The following is a 24,219-nucleotide window of genomic DNA, read 5'->3' on the forward strand; positions in this document are numbered from 1 at the left end:
TACTTAATTTGCTTTTTTTCTTCCCCCCCCCCCCCCCCCCCCGCCATCCGATTGCACACTTCCGCTTCAAACATGGTGTGTGGGGACTGGTCATTTCGTAACTTGGGTGTTTGTAACTCTGAGGTTCTACTATAGTTAAACTATTGCATATTTCAAGAATGTTCCTCCGTGCTTTCTGCAAACTTGATCCCATGTGTGAGTATGTTTGAGGCTCTGTACACAGTGGCACTGTAGGACTGAACTCTGTGGCAGCAACCCCAGATTTCACAGCAATGCTAATTTATTCTGTTGCCATGAAATATCCTCATTCCCATCCCATCTCTCCCACACAGATACCCGCAGCTATGGTTTATGGTTGAAAATACGCATTGATGTAAAACTTGTTTTCTACTGCCATTTATTTTCGTGGATTTTTAAGGCTGGAAGGGACCTTTGTGATCATCTAGTCTGACCTCCTGTATAATGCAGACCAGAGAATTTCCCCGAATTCCTATTTGAACTAGAGCATATATTTTAGAAAAACATCTGATCTTGATTTAAAAGTTACTAGTGATGGAGAATCTGCTTCACCCTTTGGGAAGTATTTTTTATGGTTAATTATTGTCACTATTAAAAAAAATTGCACCATACACCTCTACCTCGATATAACGCCGTCCTTGGGACCCAAAAAATCTTACCGTGTTATAGGTGAAACCGCGTTATATCGAACTTTCTTTGATCCACCGGAGTGCGCAGCCCCCCCTCCCCCTCCGGAGCACTGCTTTACTGTGTTATATCTGAATTTGTGTTATATCGGGTCCCGTTATATCGGGGTAGAGATGTATTTTGAATCTGAATTTGTGTAGCTTTAACTTCCAGCCATTGGAATTTGTTATACCTTTGTCTGCTAGATTAAAGAGCCCTCTACAGTTAAACTTTTGTTCCATATAGGTGCTTATAGACTAAATTCATCACTCTATCTTCTCTTTGTTAAGCTAAGTAGATTGAGGCCCATGGTAAGGCATGTTTTCCAATCCTTCTTTCATTCTTGTGGCTCTTTTCTGAACCCTCTCCACTTTATCAACATCCTCCTTGAATTGTAGTCGTCAGATCTGGATACAGTAGTCCAGTAGACATTGCCAAATACAGAGGTAATATAATATATCTCTAGACCTACTCAATATTCCCATCTATGTGTTCGGGAATCATGTTAGTTCTTTTTTGCCACAGCATTGCACAGGAAGCTTGTGTTCAGCTGACTTTCTACCTAAGTCCTTTTCAGAGTAACTGCTATCCAGGATAGAGTGCCCCATTATGTAAGTAAGGCCTACGTTCTTTGTTCTTAGATGTATAATTTTATGTATATTGTTTGCCTGTGCCCAGCTTAGCAGGTGATCCAGATTGCTCTGTATCAGTGACCTGCCCTCTTTATTTACCATTCACCCTGTCTTGGTGTTATCTGCAAATTTTATCAGTAATGATTTTGTTTTCCTCCAAGTTATTGATGATGTTAAATAGCTTAGGGCCAAGAAACAATCCTTGCAGGATGCCAATAGAAACACACCTTCTCAGTGATTCCCTGTTTACAATTACATTTTGAGACCTATTGGTTGTTAGCCAGTTTTTAATCCATTTAATGTGTGCCATGTTGATGTTTGTATCATTCTAGTTTTCTTGATCAAAATATCATGCAATATATAGTCAAATGCCTTACAAAAACCTGTATTACATCAACGCTATTACCTTTATAAACCAATCTTGTAATCCCGTCAAAAAAATCAAATTTGTTTGACAGGCTCTATTTTCCATAAAACCGCATTGTTTGGCATTCACTGTTCTTGTCCTCCTTTAATTCTTTGTTAATAAAGTCCCATATCAGTCATTCCGTTATTTTTCCTGCGATCAATGTCAGGCTGACAGGCCTATAATTACTTGGGTCATCCTGTTTATTCCTTTAAATACTGGCACAACATTAACTTATTCTAGTCCTCTGGAACTTCCCCAGTGTTCCAAGGCCTATTGAAAATCAGTAGTCATAGTCCAGATTGCTCCTCAGTCAGCTCTTTTAAAACTCTCAGATGCAAGTTACTGAGACCCACTGATTTATTTTTTTAAATGTCTAACTTTCATAGCTGCTCTTCTAACATCCTCATGAATTATTACTGGGTGGAAAGTATTTCATTATCATAAGAATACATCTGGCATTTTTCCCAAATACAGAAGAAAAATATTTAAGTACTTTTGCCTTTTCTGCATTGTTATTGACAAATCTACCATTTCCATCTTGTAAATTGAGCAATACCATGGTTAGGATTCCTTTTGTTCACTATATACTGAAAAACAAAAACTGCTTATTGCCCTTAACGCCATATGGTTTTCTTTGTGTCCTTTTGCTTCCTTTATTAATTGTCTACAATTCTTAGTTTCTAATTTATATTCACTACTATCAACTTCCCCTTTTTTCCATTTTTTAAAAAATAGCGGTTTCGACCTTCCCTCTAAGTTAGGTGGTTGTTTTAACAACTATTGTCTCTTAGGTGTGGGGTTGTGGACTTTTGGGCATCTAGTAAAACATTCTTAAACAATTCCCAGTTATTATTCATGTTTTTCTGTTGAAATTATTTCTGTCCACTGATTTGGCTCAGAATCTTCACCTTTGTGAAATTCGTTCTTTCTAAAGCACCAGTTATGTTACTCATTTGGGCTTTATTTTGTTTGCACACAAGAAATGTAAGCAAGTAAGGCAACACTAATTATTTAGCTTTGTGATCGGTTCCTCTTTATCTGCCAAGACAAGGTCTAGTATAGAATTCCCCTGTGTTGGATACAATATTCTGAGTTAAGAAGCTGCCACCCATATAATTCTTAGAAATCATGAGGATGTTATGATTCTGAGACCTCCAACCTATGTCACTCCACTGAAGTGCTCTGTGATAACACAGCTTTTTTCCCATACACATTATAGATAAGTGCTTAAGGAGCTGTTCACTTTGTCTTCAAGGACGGGTGTTTGTTATGCTCTCCAGACTACTGAGCTGTGTCTAGAGGTATGTTTACACTGCAATAAAAGACCTGCAGCCCCAAGTCTCAGAGCCTGGGTCAGCTGACTTGGGCTGTGGGGCTAAAAATAGCAGTGTAGATGTTTTGGGCTCAAGCTAGAGCCTGGGCTCTCAGACCCTGTGAGGGAAGGGGTGGGTCTCAAGAGCCTGGGTTCTAACCTGAGCCCAAATGTCTACACTACAATTTTATAGCCCCGTGAGCCTGATTCAGCTGACCTGGGCCAGTATTGGCAGTGATGTGGGTGGTCTTTTGCAATATAAATATATCCTAAATAACTTAGCTTGGCCTTTGTGCCCAGGGACCTTGAGAGCCTGTATCTGACTTCAACTGGTTCTCCCTGATCTCCATGCTTTCTAGCTTGTTAGTCTATGCTTTTGTCTCCACTACTTGTTTGCTGTAAGCAGGATTCAGTATTTTGCTCTCCAGGTGCGGCTGGTTGGAATAGCTAGGATTTTTCATTGTAATTAAATTAACTCTCCCTTGTGGGGAAAGTTGCAGGACAAGAGGCAACTGGAAGCAAGCCCTGCATGATAGAGAGACTGGAAAAAAAGTTGAGTACCTGGCTTCAGTGTGATACTGGATTCCTTGCCATCTTGAAAAATGCCAAATGATGTAGCCACAGAATCAGTCCTTAGGGCACTGACAGATTGAATAGGACAAGTAACAAATCTTCTTTGAGTGCTGGTACCTATGGGTATTGCACAGTGGGTATGCATTCGCTATGTGCCCCTGGAGACAGAGAGTTTTGAAAGCAGTGTCTGTTGGTCCGCATTTGCACCCTAGCACCCCTTGTATCTTCAACCAAGAAGTTAAAAGGCAGGGCAGACTGACCACTTCTCCAGTTCCCTTTCACAACCACACGGTTTGTGTTGGAACCTCCAGTGTCCAAAGCTTCAGCTTTATTCCTTTTTCTGTGAACATATATGTAGACATTTGTAAATAGCATTTAGAGTTTTATCGATAGTTTTTAGAGTTAGCTGTCCACACCTGACCCCATCCCCAGGCATCTTTTGGGGGTTGTGTACCACTCTTTTTCAACAACTAAAGTGCAATAACAATGGACAAATGGGTGTTGAACATCATCCATTCTGGCTATACAATAGCATACTTCCCTACACCCTTCAAAACTTCTTTTCTCAGCCCTTTTCGGGCGCCACTCTCACAAGAAGATTCTCAAACGAGAAGTTGAATCCCTCTTACAGTGGGGCCCAATAGGGTGAGTTCCTCTTCAGTAGAATGGGAGGGGTTTTTACTCAACTTAATTTCTGATACCAGAAAAGAAGGCCAGTTGGAGACCAATTTTTGGTCTTTGCCATCTCAAGTTTCACATGGTCACATTGGCATCTGTAATTCTATCCTTGGAAAAAGACGCGGTTTACAGCTCTTGACATGAAGGATGCCTACTTTCACGTGGACGTTCATCCCGCTCACAGATTCTTTCTCGGATTCATACTGGACTCTGATCCCTTTCAATACAAAGGACTCCCTATTGGCATTGCTACTGCCCATAGGGTCTTTATCAAGGTGTTCTCTGTAGTAGCAGCCTATATCAAATGCTGTGGTTTCATGGTCTTCCCCTAACTTGACAATTGGCTCCTTGTTGCCAAGTCACACCAAGAGGCTTATGCATTAACTTTGACAATGCTGCAACTTCTCTTTGGGGGTCAGCATAAACACCAAAAAGTTCACCCTCACTCCTATGCAGATTAGTTTAAATTCAGTCACAGAAAGGGCTTACCTGCAAAGGGAAGGTTTCATACTATGAATGATCTCATAGACCAGATCATAAGCAGTCCTTGAGTACCTATTAAGATTTCTCACTCTCCTAGGTCATATGGCTTCCTGCATTTATGTCACACCATATGCCTGGCTCCACCTTCAGTGCTTTCAGGTGTGGCTTCAAACTGTGTACTTGCCAAACCAGCAGTCCATGAACACCATAGTGACTGTTCTTACCAAAGTGATGTGATATCTCTGCCAGGTATGCGTGGGTGTTCTCTTCTATGCCACCTCACTGGACAGCATGGCCATTACAGATGCTTCCTGGCAAATCAGGGCAGAAAAGACCCACGCCATAGACATTGTCAATTTGTCTTGGATGTACTACCCTGCTGCCTCCCACAAGGGAATTCTCCCTTAAGGGAAGAAGGCCAGCACTCCAAATCAGAGATAGTTAAAATATATTGGGGGGACAGAGGATAGACTTTCAGTCAAGAGCATGCTGAGTATTGTAAACTATTCTTATGACAACCACAGATGCCCAAGGCAACCTACGACTATATCTTTCCTCTGTGGGAAAGTATAAAGTGGGATAGGTTTTTCCTGCCACACCTAAGACTTCTAAAGAATTGGGTTGTAATTTCTTCTTGCTGCTGTAGGTCACCATGCCCTAATGTCCAGATTATTGTTCCCAGCTTTTTCTGAAGGTTGCCAGTCCCCGCCACTCCCACCACCTCATTCCCCTTGAAGATTGCTATTGAATGAGGAGAGGGACATCAGCTCAGATGTAGAAGAATAGGTAGGCTTTTAGAGACCTTTTGGTCCCCAATTTTTGTCATCCCTTCCTTCCCCAAGCCACCATTTTGTAAGTCTCGAAGGTTCCTCAGTGTACACCAGTAAAAATTTATTCTGGCATCACTAACAAAGATAAATAGGCCTGTTTCCTTGGTGATCAGGGAATTGTCACTTCTAACTGGGCGGTTTTGTTGTGTTGTTTTTTTAACCTTAGAGAGTGGCCCTTTCACTATACAGGCTGTTCAAAGGTAGCCAAGTCTAGACAGGCATCATCTCAGCCCTCTCCTTCGGACATGACCACTCTCAGAGCCAACAACAGAAAGAAATAAACCAAAATGAACTTGTCATCTGAATATAAGTGCCCCCTGCATGCTTTCACAAGCAATACTAATATGGGTAGGGAGTATTGCAAGGTATGGTTCCTCTCAGATTTAGACTTTGTTTTAAGTGCACTTTTTTTTTTTTTTTGAGGAAGAGGAGGAGTCAGGGCATGCAGACAGTCATCCTAGCTCTCCCATGATTGGGAGCAATGGAACTTATCCCGTCCCTACAGAGGAAACAAGGCATTTACTCCATATTGTTTCTAGTCCAATAAAAGTTGGCTACAGAGCAGTTGTAGAACAGCTTGTATCTCAACAGATCTATGAAAAAATAAAAATTCAAGACAGATTTTCAAAGGAACACTAGCTGCCATCAACATACAGGGCTTCATGATACACAAGTATATTTGAAAGATACTTATCTCCATCTCTCAATTCGACAGTTTCACAGATACTTCCTATACTTTGCTCTTAGAGCAAAATTCTACCAGTACAGGTACTTGCCCTGAGGTTTAGCAACAGCCCTGCAAGTGTGTATGAAAGTGTCAATAGCAGCTCTCAGATTGAAAGGGCGGGAGGTATGTCTATCCCATGTTGGGCAACCTCCTTTATCCAAGCCTCATACGGTGTCGCGGTCATAGATTATACCCTCGAGTTAAGGAGCTGCAGAGCCACAGTTTTGTGAAAAATGGGAAGTGTCATTTAACACGATCTTTGAGTGGAGCTGGATACTGTCCTCCACAATCCAGTGGCTAATAGCAGGTACAATTACATCGCTTAGCTCCTGTGAATCTTTCCAAGACATCTTGTGGAGTGGAGGACAGGGTCTCATAATTCCGGGATATACAATGTCAAACTGCCAAGTTTTGAAGACCCCCATTGGTAAGTCATGATGACACAGCGGAGTCTCCTGCCATTGCCATTTAAAAAAAATTTTTTGAATTAGTGCCCTCAAGTTGTTACAACACAACAGGGTTTCACTGCCGCTCATCTAGTATCTTTGATGTACTTTGGTGCTGTGCTAGCACATACCTTGTATAATCCACAAACCAATGGTTTGTGTTGATATGTCAGTTAGGAATGATGTCAAATATTTCATTAACTCTCCAACACAAATAGAGAAGCAAAGGTACTTAATATTGCCGATACACTGTTTAAATAAATCCGCAGACAATTCACTCCCATGAGACCAATTTGGTCTCCGGTATTCCTTTATCTCTCTGATATACATATTTAAAGTTAATAAAGTATAAGCTGAAGCAGAAAAGATAATCCAGATAAGTAAGTTAGTCACAGTCACTGGGTAAGTTTTTATATGTTCAGATAGAACAGACATAACAATAGGGAAGTCAACTTGGTGTAAAACTGAACAGGTACTCAGTTCACTGCTACTTTCAGTGGCTTTTAGCTTTTGAAGTGGATGGAGTTCCTCTCACCAACCTTGAAATAGATCTGAGCTGGAATCTTGATAAAATGTTTGAGTCCTTCTGGCTAAGGCTAGGTAGCCTGTCAAGTAAGAATCCCAACTGTGCCCATCCTCCTCCCCTACCCCCCTACCCCCCCCAAAAGGTCAAAACTTAATGAAGCTAATGTCATTTTTGTTTATAACTTCATTATCAGGTTCCATGCTACAAAGAGTTCAGGGTAATGCATATTTGTTTTTTAAAACTTTTTAAAATTGGTCTTAAAACAAAAAATCTGGTTTCTTTGAGATTTGTAAAACTTGCATTTGTAAAGTGTACATTTTGGGCATGCTCCTACCAGAGGACAGAATTTTGGACTATTAGAAACAAAAGATCCAAATGGTCCTCACCTAAATGTTTCTTCTACACTACACAATTGGTGAAAGATATTGACATCCAAAATAAAGGACCATATATGTATTTTTTTTTCTCATGGGGTCCATTACATTCAAGAGAACCAGAATCAAAGATTTCCCTTTTGTACCTGTATTTTTTTAATTGAAACAACTTGGATGTGGAGTATACAAAGATCGTCAATCTTCAAAGTGTATTTTCATGTTTACAATAATTATATTTTTCTTTAAATGTTCCCTCTATTTCCCCTATCCACTGTTGTGAATTTGAAGTTTCAAGTTTGCTTTAATTTCATTGTGTGATGTCCTTATAGGGAGGAAACCTTCCCTCTTGTTTTCTCTTTCTCCCCTCCTCTTCCCCCTCCTCCCCCCACGCTCCAGGAGATAGCTTGAATTAAGTATCAGGGGGTAGCCGTGTTAGTCTGTATCTACAAAAACAACAAGGAGTCTGGTGGCACCTTAAAGACTAACCGATTTATTTGGGCATAAGCTTTCGTGGGTAAAAACCTCACTTCTTCAGTTGCATCTGAAGAAGTGAGGTTTTTACCCACGAAAGCTTATGCCCAAATAAATCGGTTAGTCTTTAAGGTGCCACCAGACTCCTTGTTGAGCTTGAATTAGACTCCCTATGGGAGTCATTGTTCATTCTCTTATGAAGGAATTCATGAAATACCCATCATTTGCAGTGATGGATCTAAATTATAGAACTTTTAAAGTACTTTCACTTAAAAATGATTTTAGGGATTTGAAGTTTGTTACTCTAGCTTTGTTCTGTTAAGTTACAGTTATGTTAGGCTCCTTTCTGCCTCAAAATATGTATGTACAGGTAATGAAAGAGAGTACTTGCTTTTCTCTATAGGCCTACACAACATCCTGTGTGCTCTATTGATACTTTTTTTTTTTTTTTTTTTTTTTTTTTTTTGCTTTTCTTAATTGAAAATTAGTTGCAGGAACACTTTGTTGAAAAATAGATTTAGTTGTGGGAGGTGGAAGGGTTGATAATTAGGCTAATTAAAACAGACCTAATACTCTTCTGTTCGTTGAAACAGCTCTATTGTTTTTCATCAGCGCAGCTGTTGTAATTGTTGTCTTGATGGAAGTGGATCTCTTATTATGTAGGTCACATCAAGGGAAACTAGCAGATGAGCACTTGGTGCAAGTAATATAGCATGAGAAACTGTAGAGGAAAATACTACAATGAGAACACCATGAATAGTTGACTGAAATGGAAATTTACATTTTGAAACAAGCAGAGGGGTTAAATGGTAGACTTGGCTGATTGTATTAAGGCAGGATTTAATAATTTGGTAGTGTCGGTCTATTCTTAAGCGTAGGTGTCTGAGTGATTATTAAAACTGTATTTCAATGTCAACTCCATTCCACCCCATCTAACTAACAGTTTAATAAAATTCAACATTATGGTATGTTTTGGGGCAATAGAAGTCTAGGGAAATATTCACACTAACTTTTTTTTAGGATCTGATATGCATCTCTAATAAAATTTAGACAACTGTTTAGCTTGGATTTAAATAACTAACAAAATAATTCTTTCAATTATCATTTAGTTTATTACAGTGTTTGGGGGGAGGGATGGGTGTATCAGTGGTGGTTTCCAGTGCTTTCTTTTGAAGCAGTTATTTTACTAGTAAGGTAACTGACTAAACTTGGATTGCTGATTTTTAGCTCCCTTTGGCTTTCTCCTCTTAAGAAGACCTTATTAAAGAGGAAGAAAAACTTTGAAAAATATTTAGATCTTTATTTAGATATGAATCTGATAAAAATGACATTTCTTATATCACTTCAGAGGCAAGTGTAACCTCTCTAATAAAGAGTTGTACATGAATGTGTATTCTGGTCCACTGTTGACCAAAGAGAGTGCTTTTTTTTACCTTGTGCTATAATGTTAAATGTAACTGACCAGTTTGATAGTACTGAGAGCCAGGTTGAATGAACTACTACTACATGTTTTCTTTGAGAATCCCCTAATGCAGCGGTTCTCAACCAGGGCTCTGGGGCCCACTCAGGGGAGGGGGATAAACAGGTTTCAGGAAGTCCACCAAGCAGGGCCAGCAATAGAGTTGCTGGGGTCCAGGGCAGAAAGCTACTACATGGGGCTGAAGGCAGGGGCCCTGAGCCCTGCCATTCAGGGCTGAAGCCAAAGCCTGAATAATGTAGCTTCTCTGGGGCCCCTGTGGCATGGGGCCCCAGGCAATTTCCCTGCAACACCGCCCTTGGCTTTTCTGTGCAGAAAATCAGTTATTGGGGCACAGGTGGGCCAGGGAGTTTCTATAGTATGTTGGGCAGGGGGAAGGAGGAGGGGCTCAGAAAGAAAAAGTTTGAGAACCCCTGACTTAATTTAGGCTGGAATGCAGAAAGTGATTCAGATTGGCCCTTTCAGCAGTGATGCTGCTGCGTGGGATGGTAGTGTGAGGAGTGTTGGGGCCAAATATGCCAGCAATTTATTTTTTATTTTATTTATTGGTCCACCCTGGCCCTAACATGGAGCAGCTTAGTGACACCATGGAGACTCGTGCTGTGGTTAAGCCTTGCTGGACACAAATCTTGTCTAAATGGTGGTTGGCATACATGTATGCTGTTGTCAAACTCCTCAGGATCATACACAAAATTGCTGCCAAGGTTCTGACCATGTGTTAACATGCCAATTCCCTGTAGTATGTGATGTGGAGAGTACTGGAAAGAACCTTTTTGATGATTCAGCTTCTCTTCTACAGAATACAGAACCAGCAAAACAATGTAGTGTGGTACATAGTAATATTTAGTGAATTTATTTGATATAGAAAAATCCTCTTCAAACCCTTACATCCATGTGGGATATTTTTTTTTTAGATTTTGGTTTTAAGGCAATTTGTCTTTGGGACATATTCAGGACAGACCTTCTCTAGGTTTTATTGAATGTCATTAAGAATAAACCACTGGTGGAGTTCCTGAACTGATCTGTGGACCATAGTTAGAAGGCTAATCACATGAAGCTAGTTTTCATTTTCGATTGCTAAATTATAGCATTTTTAGCTGGGTGGGTGTGGTTGGTTTTTTTATTTTATTTTATTTTAGTGCAAACACTCTCCTGATATTTTCAAGTATTGCTGTAGTAACAATAGAATGTTATCTGATTGTCTCATGGACTGCCTCTCCTCCCAACTGCAATGTTCCTATTAAAATGTGGTCTACGCTACAGAAAACTTTGAGGACCTCAGCTGTCATAGCTGATAGGATATTTCTGATTTTAAACGATTGATCATACGTTTTCTTGTTTACTCAACAAAATGAAGAGCTTCAGAATAGCATAGGATATGTTTTGTAGCAATTTACTTAAGTCAAACTTACAGTTTTGGCACATGACTCCATGTTGCTGGAAGTTGTATGGATTTTTTTTTCTCAAGTATTGGAAGGCTTTTATTCAGTAATCAGCTTGTAAACAATTCATAGTATATTTCTTCCCCTATCAGTAAAAGTTTGCCATACCAATTTTCTAATTCTCAGCATTTGAAAATATATATTTGACAAGTTTTAAAACTCTAAAATTCATAAGACTAAAAAGCAAAACTATTTTGTTATTCTGAAGATTCTTTTATATTGCTGTTCTCCAGTAAGGACAGTGTTTAACTTGGCCATGTTAGGCATCTGTAGAATTTCTGGGTTTTGGGCTTTTTTTTTTTTTTTTTCATTTATTAAACGTAACTCTCTAACATGGCACACTTAATGTATTTTTGTTTGTGGCTAAGTTCAAGTTGCCACATACAACAAAAATTGTTGGAATTTCTTGAGAATTAAGTGCTTATTCTTGCAACATTAATTTTGCATTAACACTTTTTTTGCATTTAATACTAAGTACACATGTGTATGTGAAACAACAGAACATTATAAAAGTATAATTCTCTACTGAGTAAGAATTCATTTGAAAACATTACAGGTTACTGAGTGAGGTTGTGGAATCCCGGCCATTGGGGGTTTTTTAAGAACAGGATAGACAAAAATCTGTCATGGATAGTCTAGATATACTTAATCCTGCTTCAATTTGGAGGGATGAGACTAGATGATCTCTTGAGGTCCCTTCCAGCCATAGATTTCTATGATTCTGTTGTTTACTTGGGAAGGCTTGTACAAAAGACTGAAAAACTTGGTCCCTGGCACTAAAGAGATTATATTTTGAAAACTAGAGCTCAGACAAGAACACATTGAGAGACCAGATGATAGTTCAAAGTTAACTTTTTTTTTTAACAATTTTGGGTGGCCTATTTTAAAAGGGATTAATGTTTGTAGGCTCCACAAGTGGATTTTGGAGAGGAATTTGAAGTTAGAGGGTGTGTGCCTGTCACTGTAGGATGGAGTGGTTTATTCTTGGTAGTACATAAAGTACAGTGCACCAAGAAAAATCATATTTGACTATGTAGTTTTGTGATAATTTTTAAATTGTGGTTGTGGAACTGAAACAGCCAGCTGTGGAATTCAGAAATGATGGTCAGTTTTTCTCTTTAAGTGTTTAAAAAAATAATAAATTGAGGTACTGCTGTTATTAATAAACCACTCTTTTTCTTGTCATCAGACCTCTTCCTAGAAATACTTTTAGTATATAATGTGTGTATTAATAACAAATATAATGAAGCTAATGTGTTTATTTCAATGCTATATTTTAATACAAATTTCACAGTAGTCTTTTCAAAAGTATTGCAAGTATAGCTGTGCTTATAAGGCTTCTCTCACCTTTCCTACTTAAAAGAATTTCAGATTTAAATGTTGGTGTCCAAGTTTACACTGGTATTTGTTTGCACATTTTTTAGTGTTGACTTTAATTAGCCACTGTCCTGGCTAAATGCATAGTACCAGAAGTGACAACTCCCACTCTCCTGTTTATATATATATATAAAGTTTTTAGAGACACTGTCAGCTGCAACACTGTTAGATGCTTGAAAAGAAGGCTCTTTTCACTAATATCCCCCCTCACTCATTTTTAACAGACTGACTTGCTCCTATGTTGCCTTTAAGGGTATGTCTAAACAGCAGTTAGGAGGGGCAGTTGCAAGGTGTGTAGGCCTATCTGAACTAGCTTTGATTTGATCTAACTTGCTGAAAAAGCAGTGTAGCTATGGCAGCACAAGTGGTAATACGGGCCACCCATCCAAGAACAATCTTGGCTGCTACCTTAGGTATGTATTTGGGTGGCTAGCATATACCACTGCCCAAGCTGTTGAGCTACACTGTTAATTTTAGCAAGGTAGCTCAGTTAAAATTAGCTCAGGTGGGCCTACATGTGCTGTGTCAATTGCAATGTATACAACACCCTAAAAGTGTAGATTTTAGGGTTTGTCCTCTGCCCAGCAACTCAGGCCAATATTCGTCAATAACTTTACACATAAATTTGTATGAGGAATATTGCTGGTAATATGGCTACCTTTTTCATATATATCACTTCTATCTTGGTACAGTCAGGAGGAATATAGGCCTCTGCATAGCTCCGTTTCTGCCTCCATCTTTTCTCTTCTCCTGTTGCTCCTCTCCTTGTCCCGTGTTCTAGCCATTCACCTTGCCCCTTTGCGTTCTCTTACAGATAGGCTTAATGTGGGAATTACTGGACAAAATTTTAAGGCCTTTGTTACACAGAGTCAACTCAATGTAGGCTGACCTTTCCACTTTAACCTTGTGTTTTCTTACATGCTGCAGCCTAACTTGGAACAACCTTCTTCTTTCTGTCTTGAAGGCATCTTCACTTTCCTTCATATCCCTCCTCAAAATTCCCTATTTTTGCCTTGCTTTCTATCAACTTCAGTTCATGTGCTACCTATTTTTTTTCATTTCCACAGTCACAAATTGCTATTTAAAAATACAGAATTTGTATGAATCACTCACTGTACAACTTCAGTTATTTTTGATTTAACCCATATTCCTCCTTTCCTGTGTTACTTTCATGTTCTACATTAGTCTAATTTAAATCTTTTGGCTCTTTGGGGTTGGGATTGTCTTTTTTTTTTTTTTTTGTCTCTAGAATGCTGTTGGAAGCTGTCTCTACACAAATATTTAAAATTAGGGCTGTCGAGATTTAAAAAAAATTAATCTCAATCACGATTAATCGCGCTGTTAAAGAACAATAGAACACCATTTATTTTAAATATTTTTGGATGTTTACTATATTTTCAAATATATTAATTTCAATTACAACATAGAATATAAAGTGTAGTGCTCACTTTATTTTTTATTACAAATATTTGCACTGTAAAAAACAATTTTTATTTTTCAGTTCACCTCATACAAGTACTGTAGTGCAATCTCTTTATCATGAAAGTTGAACTTACAAATGTAAAATTATGTACCATAAAAACTGCATTCAGAAATAAAACAATGTAAAACTTTAGAGCCTACAGGTTCACTCAATCTTATTTCTTAGGCAGCCAATCACTCAGACAAACAAGGTTGGCTACAATTTGTAGGAGATAATGCTGTCTGCTTCTTGTTTACAATGTTGCCCAAAAGTGAGAACAGGCGTTCGCATGGCACTGTTGTAGCTGGCGTCGCAAGGTTTTTACGTGCCAGATGCACTAAAGATTCATATGTCCCTTCATGCTTCAACCTCCATTCCAGAGGACATGGTTCCATGCTGATGATGGGTTCTACTTGATAACGATCCAAAGCAGTGCGGACTGACGCATGTTCATTTTCATCATCTGAGTCAGATGCCACCAGCAGAAGGTTGATTTTCTTTTTTGGTGTTTGGGTTCTCTAGTTTCCGCATTAGAGTGTTGCTCTTTTAAGACTTCTAAAAGCATGCTCCACACCTTGTCCCTCTCAGATATTGGATGGCACTTGAGATTCTTAAACCTTGGTTCTAGTGTTTGTAGCTATATTTAGAAATCTCACATCGGTACCTTCTTTGCATTTTGTCAAATCTGCTGTGAAAGTGTTCTTAAAACAAACATGTACTGGGTCATCATCCAAGATGGCTATAACATGAAATATATGCAGAATGCGGGTAAAACAGAGCAGGAGACATGCAATTCTCTTCCCAAGGAGTACAGTCAAAAATTTAATTGACGCATTCTTTTTTTTTTAATGAGCATCATCAGCATGGAAGCATGTCCTCTGGAATGGTGGCCGAAGCATGAAGAGGCATACGAATGTTTAGTATATCTGGCATGTAAATACCTTGGAACACCAGCTACAAGAGTGGCATGCGAACGCCTGTTCTCACTTTCAGGTGACATTGTAAATAGGAAGTAGGCAGCAGTGTCTCCCATCATTGTAAACAAACTTGTTTGTCTTAGCGATTGGCTGAACAAGAGGTAGGACTGAGTGGACTTGTAGGCTCTGAAGTTTTACATTGTTTTGTTTTTTGTGCAGTTATGTAACCAAAAAAAATCTGCATTGGTAAATTACACTTTCACGATAGAGATTGCACTTCAATACTTGCATGAAGTGAATTGAAAAATACTATTTCATTTATCATTTTTACACTGCATATATTTGTAATAAAAATAATATAAAATGAGCACTGTCCACTTCGTATTCTGTGTTATAATTGAAATCAATATTGATAATGTAGAAAAAACATCCAAAAATATTTAATAAATTTCAATTGGTATTCTATTGTTATACGTGCAATTAATCGTGATTAACTTTTTTGAGTTAATCGCGTGAGTTAACTGTGATTAATTGACAGTTAATATACTTAAAATAATTATTAACCAGTTTGAAAAGAAAATATCTTGGTAAATTTCATGCAAACTGTATATGATGGCAGACCATTCTGGATGTAATATAGAAGGGGAAAAGGTTACTTTTCAAAAATTCTTTTTGAAATGTAGTTCAACACTTTGTTTCTCAAATTAGACTAACAAAAAATTGATTATCATATATGTCCCTTTCCAGATTTCTCCTGTACCATACCTTGGGTGATACCAAATTTGAGTAACTGATGAATCCTTTCAATTTATATATTGTGTCCTTAAGAGAAAAGTAGGAGAGAGAAATAAATTGTCATCAGACTTCTTTTTGTTTATAATTATATATAAAAAAAAGGAAATAAACCTTAAAGGGGGAGGGAATGCTTATGCAAATACTTGAAATCTGCTCTCAAATCTATGCTGCTAAATTTTGATTCTCTACTTCATTCACAGAATAAAGACACTAAATTAGCAACACATTGTCCTGCACTCAGGTTATTTCTTTCAAGGTTTCCAACAAGCTTTTCTGATGTAAATCTCCCTGCGTAACTTCTACAGACTATTTTTGGTGCATTTTGAGCATACTTTTGAACTATAGCTCTTAATATGTATCAAGTCACAAATAAAGGTGTTATGGCTAAGGCTACATTTTAGTCACGGGTATTTTTTTTAGTAAAAATCATGGACAGGTTATGGGCCGTAAACAAAAATTCATGGGCCTGTGACTTGTCCATGACTTTTACTAAAAATACCCGCTGTTACTAAAACTTGGAGGGTTGGGGAAGGGGGCGGTCCGGGGGCTCTACAGGTGCTGGGGGAGGGGGGGGTGGTCGAGGACCCCTGCTGGTACTGAGGGATGGGGTGGGGCGGACTGCGCCATGTGGCCTGGGAACCCCACTGGTACTGGGTGAGGGAGGGTTGGCGGGGCTGGCAGGGGCTCCCTACCTGGCTCCGCATCCCTGCAGCTCCTAGGCGGCGGAGGGCAGGGGCTCCTCCACTGCTCCCACCACAAGTGCCGGCTGCCGCAGTTCCTATTGGCCGGGAACCGCAGCCAATGGGCGCTGCGGGGGTGGGGCCTACAGGCAGCGCGGAGACCCCCTCTGCTGCCTAGAAGCTGCAGGGAGGCCGCGCCCCCCCTGCACTCACCAAACTCTTGCTCCTTGCCCTGAGCCCTCTCCCACACACCCAAACTGCTGATGATGGCCATGGGGCTGCTGCAGAGGTCACGGAAAGTCACAGAATCTGTGACTTCCCTGACAGACTCGTAGCCTTAGTTATGGCATTTTCAGTTTTGAAGTGCCATGTTTTTGAGATGTAAAACATACATGCAGGCCACTTAAAGCTTTTAAAGATTATATGGTACTTCCCTCAAGAGTAGTAAAACTTCCAGGTATATAGCACCTCTCATCTGAGAATCTCAAAATATTTTAGCAACATTAAGCTTTTCAATAGCTTTGTGAGATGGATAACTGCTGTATTTAATTTTACAGATGGGTAAGGTGAGATTAAGTGACTTGGTCAAGGCAACACAGCAGGTCCATGGCCAACTGGGATCACAACCCAAGAGTCCTGAATGCCAATGTTGTCTGTCCTTGCTCATATATGTCACACTTTCCTTTCTCATAAAGTCCTGCCACTTCAGCTCTGCAGAAATCCAGTCCAATTTTCAGTTAGCGTACTTACTGTTTATCTAAATTCCTCTTTAAACTTTAGTTCAGCAGTTCCTGTTCTAAACTGAATGTTATTTTCAGCCAGGCAGTTGGTGCATTCCATTCCAGAGGTGGCTGCATTTCAGGCAAAGGAATTCCTTAGTATACATGGTTTATAATGATCTTAGAAATCCTTCACGATATATATATAATTGTAACATTGTTATAATGGTTTTTGTATTCCAGTAAAAGCTAGTAACCCCATCATGCTAAAAGATACTTGCACTGTATTTAAATTGATAAACTATACACTAAACAGTACAAGATATTTGCATAGATGTAAACATAGAAAGCAGAAGCTTACTTAAATTACTAATCAGATGTCTATAGGAATGCATAACTAACTAGACATATTTTTTCTTCTAAAAAGCAGCAAAGTGGACACAGATCCTTTCATATATGTACTGTGTAAATGCTGCGTTCTAGAGAGCTACTGAAAATTTGTTTAATTTTCCTCTTCCTAGATCCTCTTTATCTAAAATGGATAGGGCTTTTTTTTATATACGCTCTTGAAAAAATGTACAAAAAACCTGTCTAAAGGACAACTCCTAAGTAGTTTCTTGTTCTTTTTCAATGCCCTCTGTGCATTTACATTTGTAGTGGCACACCTGATATCAAGCTGCAAAAGTACCTTGAAAAGTTGTGGCTGTGGGTTGAGGGGAGGTGGTGCCATAAGCATTTCTTGTGTAAAGGTGATGGCATCACTCTCTTCTGAATAAGGGAGTGCATCCCTAACAGCCTAAGTTACTTTGCCACCTCTGGGAGCAAGCGGCGTTTGCCTTCATGTCCTGTGGACTTGAGCTTCCCTCAACCTAGCTTAAATCCTTATTGTAAATAGCTAGTTTAGAGTAGTGTAGGTTATCTTAGTATAAATATCCCTTTCCTTTCCTTGCGAGCCTTTGCCCTTTACCAGGACTGTCAGGCCCTGAGGTTTGTAAAGGCTTCAAGAGGTGTGCCTCTTACCTGGCTATCATACTGGAGATCTGGTGCCTTTTCTATTTCCGGGCTTGTCTACACTACCTGCTGGTTTGGCGGGCAGCGATCAATCCGGGGGGGGTGGGGGGGGCGCTTTATCACGTCTAGTATAGATAAATCGACCGCTAAGCGCTCTCCCGTTGACTCTGGTACTCCATCAGAATGAGGAGCACAAGTGGAGTCGACGGGAGAGCATCAGCTGTTGACTTACTGTAGTGAAGACACCGCGGTAAGTAGATGTAAGTACATCGACTTCAGCTATGCTATTCACGTAGCTGAAGTTGCGTATCTTAGATCGACTCCGCGTGGTAGTGTAGACAAGCCCTTAGTGAGACCCACTTAATAACCCCATATACAGTTTGCCACACTTTCATGCTCTGCACCAAAAGAGAGAGACATTTGAGGCTCCGGGCTCACCTGGCTTCTTGATGCTACTACCTGATATCTTATTGGGCTTATTGATGGGACATCCGTCACCGTGTCCCCTCCCTTCAGATCTCATTTCTCCTGCAGCTCCAGGTGCATGATTACTTCAGATAACTGGGTGCTAGACACCATCCAGGACAGATACTCAGTTCAGTTTTGCACCAGATTACCTCACTATCCTCCCACTCTTTCCCTCTTCAGGGACCCATTTCAAGAGAGTGTCGTAATGGAGGAAGTGGATTCACTCCTCAGGAAATGAGCCATGGGGGGATTCAATGGGAATACAGAAGGAAAAGAGATTCTCTCCCCCCCCCCCCCCCCACAAATTCCTTGAATCCCAATTAGAGGAACAGTCTGAGGGCCAACTGGACCTTAGAAACCCCAACAAGTACATAAGAATATTAAAGTTCAGGATGACCACTATCGAGGATGTTATCCATTCCTTAACCAAGGGAAATTGGTATGCAGTTCTCAGCTTAAAGGACACCTGTTTTCACTTAGCAAACAGTCACCTCAAGTATCTGGTTCTGTGTCCTAAAACTTCTTTTAACAAAACCGATAGGTGTGGGAGGCCTTCCCTAGGAGTCTCTTGCTCAAGCATTTATTTATCAAAATAATATATTTCAAACATTTATTTATCAAAATTGCCTTCTGGATAGCAATTCACTCTATTAGGAGGGTGAGTGAGCTTAGTGCTTTGGTGGCCACTCCACCTTATAATGTGGTCCTCAAAGACAAAGTTACCATGAGACCCCATCCTGGATTTATGGCCTAAGGTGCTCTCATATTCCCACTGGTCTCTATGTATTTCCCTCCTTTTATTTTCCCCCAGATCTTATTCGCAGCCAGAGGAAACTCCTGTCCATGACATACAGGAGGGACAATCAAAATCAGCCTGGCAGAACGTGCATGAGAACTGTCTCTGGACAGATGAGCAATTGATCAAAATCCCATTCTCTGATCTCTTGGGGCCAAATCCTGTTCCCATTGAAATAAAAAAAAGTTTTGCTATTGAGTTCAATGGGAACAGGCTTTGACATTTGGAGAGGAAAGAACAAAACCACTCAAGCAGGGGCTATGTTGCTTATACCACAGATATCAAAGGCTGCTGACTCGTGTGAGAAAGTCAGCAGACATCTGATCTTTGTCCATTGCAAGGGAGAAATCAGCAGTCAATGAGGCTAGAACAGTCTTTGTACTGTATCCAACTCATAAGTCCATCTGCAAAGGATCAAGGAAATATGAAGGCTCCAGATTACCTTAAAGTCCTCAGTCCCTTGGTTAGAATGCTCCCATCAGTATATGTTCGTAGTCCAGAGGCTGGAGCAGGAATCCAAACCACTATTTAAACACCTTCCGTCCGACCCACCCCTCCCCTCTTGAGGACTCCTGACCAACTTAACAGCAGAATACATATGCTAACAAACTTAAACAAAGGCTTTGTTTAAGTTTGTTAGCATATGCATTGTGCTGTTAAACCCATATAAAGAATGAATGCCCTCCCTTGCTGCATTCTGCTCTTTTAAGGAGCAGAATGCAGCTCCACCCCCCTCCAGAGGGGGGGCTGGCCTCACCAAGTGTTACCGGTACCCCCTACCCGCTAAAAATCTCTTGCCGGTACTGCATATTGGAGTGTACCACTCTACTTGCACTCCTGAGTATTCCTCTCCCACCATCCACCTGATGGCTTGCTAATCTCCCACAAGTAGGTATGCACAGAGGCCATCCAAGAAGAAAAAGGTTACTTATCAGTAACTACTGTTCTTTGGGAACTGCCTCTGTGTAGTCACACTATCCACACACCTACCCCCTACTTAGGATTTATATGTAACATCAGGTTTCTGTCCTTAGAGAGAAGGAACTGAGGTGTTTGGGAGGGTGCACCCCTTTTTATAGAGTAGGGTGAGGACTTCACTTATGCATCAGAATGCTCATGTACACACACATCCTTCCTTCCTGTACTGCTTTTCAATGCTGTTTCACAACTTGACTCTGAATTCCACAAGTCTGAATGCACAGTGGTGCCTCTCTAAGAACAAGTTATTGGTAACCTGTCTTTCTGAGACATTTATTTTCAGTATGGAGGACAAGCATTCCATGCATCATTTTAAAACATATTATAGCTAGATCACATTTTGAGTCTAAATTACTTGTTGTTTCAATATTAGGAAAACAAATCTAAATATTTTGCATACTGAAATGTCTAGTAGCTAAACTATTAACTCTTTATCTTTACATCTGTGAAGTGTCTCATTCTGAACTCTGATCATGTGTGTGTGGTTTTGTTTTGTTTGGCTAGGTTACCATACGCGTAGTCCAAAGTCATAAGCAGTCTCCTTCATAACTGTCCATCAGGATGGCTGTTTTCTGCTTAGTAGTATAAGTTTTGTTGATCATTGTGGAAATAAACTATGCAGTAGTTGACATATGGATCAACAGCCTGGGCTTTAAAAATAAATCCAATATTAAATTAGGCATAAATTTTGGTAGTACTTAAAAGTCACAGCAAAAAAAAAAACATTAAAAAAACACCCTAATAATATTGGTAATTACTTTGTTCTGTGCTTTTATAGGGAAACTCTGAAAACACATTTCATGAGAGCAATGTAATCATGGGGCAAATGTTAAAAGAACAACAACAAAAAGGAAATTTTGAGCTTCATTTCCAAGTGGTCTCTCATAGCTCCTATGGTATTACATTTTGTGTGTGTGCACTCTGTACTGAATACATAACAATTCTATTTCCAGTATGGCTAATTGAAAATTTGCTTTATTGAATTTTACTTGTTCTTGATACACACAATTTGCTTGTGAAATCTTATTATTATTTTTATTTTTCTAGTTGACAAATCACGACCGCCTTCATCAAGCCCTTCCAGTATAATTCGCCGCACTTCCTCACTGGATACACTTGCTGCTCCCTACCTCGCTGGACAATGGCCTCGTGATAATCATGGACAAGCTGCTCCCTGTATGAGGGACAAAGCCACGCAGGTAAGACAGTTTTGTTAGGTGGTGTATTTCAGTGTAAGAGACTGCTTTTTTTTTTTTTCATGTATACATTCATCTTCCAAGCTCACTTCTTTGGAATTTTCCTTCCCTTCCCAAATTCCTGGAGAGAGTTTGTTTTTCTATTTATTCCCAAATTCTTCTTTGCACCCTTGCACGCTTATGCCCCCCCCCCCCCCCCGCGTTCTATCCGAATTCGCGTTATATTGGGATAGAGATGTATGTTTGCATATGCCTTCCCCCAAGAAATTTTCTGGGAAACCCACCTAACTTTGTCACACAAATTCATTCTTATCTGGCACATAGTTTCATGTAGTCTTTTGAAGCTCATGACACTTCCCAGGATTTATATTGGTCATGTCTCCTCCTATAGAAATTACATATAATTCCACAATTCATGAACTTTGCATCTTAATACAATGGACTCCAAACCTACTAAAACTTAAATCAGTAAGGTTTATCAAGTATGTTGCAGGAAATGGCTGCATCTGTCACAATAGCCTCTTTCTGTATTCAGGACAGGATTTGAATAGTATACAGTAAATAATGCCTAGGCCACATATTGAACAATGAAGATGAAACAAGCTGTTGAATAGTTGGTCATTCAGTAAGCACCGTCCATTCTGTGCACTGAATGAGGTAGATGACCTGTGGGAAAAATATGTGATCATGTAATTAAAGACAGTATCATAATGCATACACACCAGGAGGTTGAATTAAAGTTGCCCAGGCAACTTAATTCTAGTATTTCCTAACTTTTGAGTGCTTGACTATAGATTATGGTATAGTTGCTTGTGTGATATTGCAATTATTAATTGTGCAGTATTGCTTATATACCAGAATGTTTGCTTGTGGCATGTCTACACTACAAACTTAAGTCGATGTAATGTTAGGTTGACTTACAGCCACCACAGTAATTACTACAGTGGTTCATGTCCATGCTGGCCTCCTTCTGTTGGTGGTGCGCATCCACTGATTTAAGAGGGGCAGTGTAGGGAGCTGAGAGAGCCTGGGCTCTCAGCTCTGTGTGCAGCTCCCTGCTGGGAGCCTCCCCGTCCCCCCAGGCTCCCTGCTGGGAGCATGGCTTCCCCCATGGCTTCTGTGGGGAGCTATATGCCCAGAGCCCAGGCAGAAGCCCAGATCAGGGTGAGGAGTCCAGAGCCTGGACAGGACCCCAGCTTGGGGCAGGGAGCCCCCCACCTGCCCCAGGCTGACAGCCCCGGCTGTGAGCCAGGCTCTCTTGTCAATTTCCTGACTCTAGCACGGAGCCGTGAAATTGATAAAATGAGAGCCAATAGTTGATATAAGTAACCTGCAGTGTCTATATGGACACTGCATTTCCCGAACTACGCTGACATAAGCCTCTCATGGAGGTAGAGTTATGTCGCTGTAGTAGGGCACTTATATCGGTGGAAGCAAGGCTATAGTGTGGAAACTGACACAATTAGGTCGATGTAAGCTGCTTTACGTCAACCTAACTCAGTAGTGTAGACCAGGCCTTTAGTCACGTACTCAAGCAGTACTAGAAATGTCTGTTAACACCCAGGATCAAATTAATCCCTGGTCAGAGCACTAAAGTGATTGGGACTTGTACCCACTTAAACCTAATGGGTCAAATTCTTTCCTTGTTTTAAGTGAAACTAAATTAGAGTTAATACTTCTGTTATAGTTGGGGGTAATAAGTGTTCATATGAAATAGGGGAGAGACCTACTATGTAGATTATAGGAGTGGCTGAGGTGACATCTTCATACTGATTACTTATAGGAATATCAAAGTTGCCATAGAGGGCTTTCATTCAGTGACTTGTGCTTTCCAGCAGTGTCTGAATCCAGAAAATCATAATTGCATGCCCTCTCTTAGCTTACTTGCTTCTAATTTCTCTTTTTTCTTTTGTTTTTTGGCAAGAATAAGCATACCCTTTTAAAATTAATCCTTTAATCTTCTTGTTACAGACAGAGAGTGCCTGGGCTGAAGAATATTTAGAAAAGAAGAAAGGATCTCACAAGCGTTCAGCATCCTGGGGCAGCACAGACCAACTCAAGGAGGTCAGGAAAGCTATTGTTTGAAATAAAGTTGGGCCAGGCTTGTTGCCTGCATATTTTATTACCATGAGGTTTGAAGAAAGTGCAAACGTTTGTGTTTAGTCTTTCCATATAAAGATTGGAGGTGGAGAAAATAGAAATACATAATTCTATGGCTGATCTGTTTTGTAACTGATAGGATCACCGTGTAAGACACTAATATTTAATGAAGTGGGGTAGGGAAAGCAATGAGAAATCGAGGAAGTATCCGTTAGCTGAGAGAGGAATTCAAATGGTAGTATAATTCCTGTCAAACTTAATTCTTCTTTTCGTGATGATCCAATATTGTATTCCACTGAGGGTTATGCGCCCCGAGCCGGAGCTTTTGAAAGTATTACTGTTCGGCAGTCCGCATGTGCACACTGTGCCGCATCATGGCCTTGCCTGAGGTGATAAAGGGCACGGTGGGCTATCGACATCTCCAGTTTCTTCTCACCACCTCATGGTCCAAGCCAGAGCTTCTACTCTCCAATCGTCCTTGTGACACACTTTCTGACACTTTTCAAAACCTATCCTTAGTACTGTTTAGATTTCTTAGTGGTTCTGCATTTACTTTTTCTGTTTTCTGTTCAATTCTTCCTTTCATATCAGATTTAGGACTTGGGACACTGCTTCAGTGGTGTTTCCTGCCAACCGTTACCCCACCCCAGCACCCA

At 40.1% G+C, this 24,219-nt stretch overlaps 1 protein-coding gene across 1 annotated transcript in view; it reads left to right on the top strand.

The window, feature by feature from the left end:
• FAM117B (family with sequence similarity 117 member B) overlaps positions 1-24,219 on the top strand; it is an 85,903-nt gene that overhangs the window by 14,505 nt on the left and 47,179 nt on the right. The window contains exons 2-3 of the mRNA XM_008166883.4: positions 21,315-21,466; positions 23,435-23,527. Coding sequence (XP_008165105.3) covers positions 21,315-21,466; positions 23,435-23,527 — 245 coding nt within the window. The remainder of the gene's footprint in view (positions 1-21,314; positions 21,467-23,434; positions 23,528-24,219) is intronic.

The sequence above is a fragment of the Chrysemys picta genome, chromosome 11 (genome assembly GCF_011386835.1).
Source record: "Chrysemys picta bellii isolate R12L10 chromosome 11, ASM1138683v2, whole genome shotgun sequence".
Classification (NCBI taxonomy): Eukaryota; Metazoa; Chordata; order Testudines; family Emydidae; genus Chrysemys; species Chrysemys picta.